A 3,647-nucleotide genomic window follows, 5' to 3' on the forward strand; every position below is an offset into this window, starting at 1 on the left:
AACCCGTCTTTCTTTAAAATATCCAAGGTAGGTGCTTTACTAATTTTCATTTTTATTTCTTCAAAAGCTTGACTTTGAGCTGTACCCCAATCCCACAATACATCTTTTTTTAATAGATCCCTAAGTTTTTCAGTTGTTTTGGAGTATTGTGGTATAAACTTACTTAAATAATTACACATACCTAAAAACTTTTGTAGTTCTTTAACATTTTTTGGTTCATTCAAGTCCACAATAGCTTTTACATGTTCCGGATCAGGTTTAATTCCTGATTGTGACACTAACAACCCTACATATTTAACAAAATCACTTCTATACTGGACTTTGTTTGGATTAAATTTTACATTGAACTTCCTTGCCCTATCTATTACTTCGCTTAAAATTTTATCATGGTCTGCTAAGCTGTCCCCCGCAACAATTATGTCATCATAATACACATTTACCCCTTGTATATCACTAAATATGGCTGTATTTATTCTTTGCATTACCTCTGGAGCCGAAGAAATGCCAAATGGCATTCTCTTGAAAAAATACCTTCCGAACGGAGTACCGAAGGTGCAGAGTTTTTGTTCGTCCTCCAAACTCACTTGAAGAAACCCATCCTTCATGTCTAGTACTGTGAAGACACTTTTACCTGCAAGTGAATTATATATTTCTTCAGGTGATGGAATTTGATAATTTTCTCGAAGAATGGCTTTATTCAACTCTTTGGGGTCTAAGCACAACCTAAGTGACTTATCTGGTTTTTCTACTATGACAAGATTGTTGCACCATGCCGTAGGTCCTTCTACTTTTTCAATGATTCCTCTACTTTCATAATTATTTAAAGTATCTTTAAGTCTTTCCTTTATAGTCTGCGGAACTCTTCTAATGGGCTTAACTACTGGCTCTGAATTCTCTTTCAGCTTTATTGAATATGTACCTATGTTGCCTAATCCAGTAAACACATCATTATTTAATTTTACAAATTTATTCTTGTCTCCTGAGACTACAGCATCTACTCTTTTTATCAAATTGAAATTAACACAATCAGGCAAGCCTAAGATCGGTTTAACAGGCATATCCACAACAGTAAATCTTACACTGCCCTTTTTTCCCCTAACAGTGCATGGTAAATTAACACATCCCACAGTTTTCATTTTTTCCTCATTATAAACAACTAACACTGTGGGTTCCCCAAGTTTACATTTGTCTAATTTTAAGCTTTCAAACAGTTCCAGTGATAAAGTACTACAGTCAGCACCAGAGTCCAGTTTGAATTTTATATCTACTCCTTCAACATTTATTACCTCATACCATTGTAACCTATCTGAGCTACTTACAGAGTCTACCACAAAGTCTTCTGAACTGCAGTCGCTGTCATTGGTAGATTCCCTGATGCCATCAACTTTGTTTTTTGTGTATCTTCGTTGTTGCTGCGGTTTTTCTTCCTTCTTCTTATATCTACACATTTCTGCATAATGGTTATAAATGTTGCACACAGCACATCTTCTCCCATACGCAGGACATTTTCTTGGCTCATGTTTCCCACCACAATAATTGCAATTGTAATGAATCGGTTTCTTTACATCTTTTCTATGACGAGAACTTTCTTTTACCATATTTACCGACTTTACTTTTTCTTCTAGCTCTTTTACATTTTTCTTGCTGTATTCAGCAGCCTTGCACAATTCCATTGCAGTGTCTAAACTCAGTTCTTTTTCTCGCAGCAATCTCTCTTTAATACTTGCTTCCCCTACACCTATCACCAGCATGTCTCTTACCATTCTATCTTCCTCTTTAAAGTTGCATGTTTTGGCAGCATTTTTTAACCTCAAAACAAATCGTTCCACCGGTTCATCTGGCTCTTGTCGTAAATTATAAAATCTGTAGCTGTTCACGACGGTATTAGTTTTGTTGTTAAAATGCTCATCAAACTTTTTAAGCAACTCGGCTCATTCTAATGTAGAAGTGGTCATACCATTGTATATATCTAAAATATCTTCTCCTGCGCAGGTTAAGAAAATGGCAATTTTTTTTTCGTCTGAAACCTGTTCTAAGTCTGTGGCCTGTATGTACAAACTGAATAACTGTTTGTACTTTTTCCAAGCTTCCGCGTCTTCAATTTTATGGCCTTTAGGAGGCTGCAAGTGCAACCCCAGGGTCATGGGCGTGTCATTCTCCATTTTTATTCTACGATCCACTTAGGTTTTCTCTCACTTTTTTCACCTGTCACCATGTAGGTACTACATGCTTTAACAATGATCAGGACTTTGTGTATATTAAATAAAAGATTGTTTAAGATGATAACAATATGTATTCTTTGACGCCATGTTCTAACTGCGTAGTGCCACAGATAATCAACTTATGACACATATGTCACAGACCCTGTGACGGAATTAGCCACATTTACTACCTATATTTTAACAGTTTTCTTGACTCTTCCAGAGGGGCTACTTTGGGACTAATTTGCGAAATTCGGTTTTCGCGGTAGCCCCTCAGATTCGTGTCCTTGAAATTGAAATCGTTCTGTAATACCTGCCTTCAAAAAACAGGGACCATTTAAAAAAAACCGGACAAGTGCGAGTCGGACTCGCGTTCCAAAGGTTCCGTACATTAAGTCCGACTCACGCTTGACTGCACATTTATAATAGGTTTTCCTGTCATCTGTAGGTAAAGAACTACTATACATAATGACGTCACTTTTATTTTACTCTGAAATGAATATTTGATCCTATTAGAAAATTAGTTTTCTACCCCTATGCAATCCCCTATCATTATTATTATAAACATTTCGAATTGAAGAATTTATGGAAGTAAAAGCTATGATGACGTCACCTTCCAGTAGAATTAGATCAAGAAAAGTCTGCAACGATTTTAATACGTTATAATTTCATGTATAGTAATGGACCCTATAATGGACGTGGAACCGGCAATGGGACATAAAACCACAAATCCTCTAAAATAAGTATGCAAAAGTAGTTTATAAACACTGGCTATATTTTACCATAAATAACAGTCATAGAGCTGTTTAAGTTCGACTTTTTATTAATGTATGTATGTATGTATAAAATTTTTATTGTACAAAACACAAATCACAAATTAATTAATTTCGGTTACTTTTTAAGAAATTGGCGCCAACCCAAAAGTTCGTGTCGTTCGTGTTACTGGAAAAAATAACCAGTAAGAATTCTTAACAACTTCGCTAAGAGAGGTGAGTTCATAGGTATATTAAATTGTAATTAATTATTACTTGGTGACCTTGGTGTAAACTAGAATGTGTTTTGTTAATTGCATTTACCATGAGATAAGGTATACAACACACTATGTTGTGACTCTAGAGATGTATAAACATGAACCCTGAAAAATAGTGGTATTTTTCCCAATCCCATTATAGGAGCTGTAAAACTGCATACCTCATATGATGGGACAATTTACATAATGATGCTTGCCATGGCGTAATTTCTTGTTTACACAATACAGAAGTATAATGTAGTTATAAACTATGTCAGGAGGTCTCCTCGGACTTCGGATAAATTAATATCGTTTTTACAAAATTTTATTTAACTTACCCTGTTAATTTGTATGCTAGTTATAAGTGTGGTTCAAATCATGGAAATGGCATTAAAGCCACTTTCGAATTTCCGATTGAGTTGTAATTTTGGATACGT

At 35.2% G+C, this 3,647-nt stretch overlaps 1 protein-coding gene across 1 annotated transcript; it reads right to left on the reverse strand.

Annotated features, from left to right (window-relative positions):
• On the reverse strand, positions 1-1,944 carry LOC134660455 (uncharacterized). The gene is made up of 2 exons (XM_063516204.1): positions 1,320-1,944; positions 1-631 (listed from the first exon to the last, which is right to left on the reverse strand). Exons 1-2 carry the CDS (start codon positions 1,761-1,763, stop codon positions 608-610), a joined length of 468 nt encoding a protein of 155 aa, XP_063372274.1. The 5' UTR covers positions 1,764-1,944; the 3' UTR covers positions 1-607.
• Positions 1,945-3,647: the final 1,703 nt, after the last annotated feature.

Source organism: Cydia amplana, chromosome 27, assembly GCF_948474715.1.
Source record: "Cydia amplana chromosome 27, ilCydAmpl1.1, whole genome shotgun sequence".
Lineage (NCBI taxonomy): Eukaryota > Metazoa > Arthropoda > Insecta > Lepidoptera > Tortricidae > Cydia > Cydia amplana.

Bases quoted from the DNA above. Each gene is read 5' to 3' on its own strand.
- LOC134660455 (XM_063516204.1), bottom strand. From the start codon at position 1,763: ATGGTAAGAGACATGCTGGTGATAGGTGTAGGGGAAGCAAGTATTAAA. The intron at 632-1,319 runs GTAAGTAGCTCA...ATTCACTTGCAG, and splicing joins AAGACTTTGTGGTAGACTCT to GTAAAAGTGTCTTCACAGTA.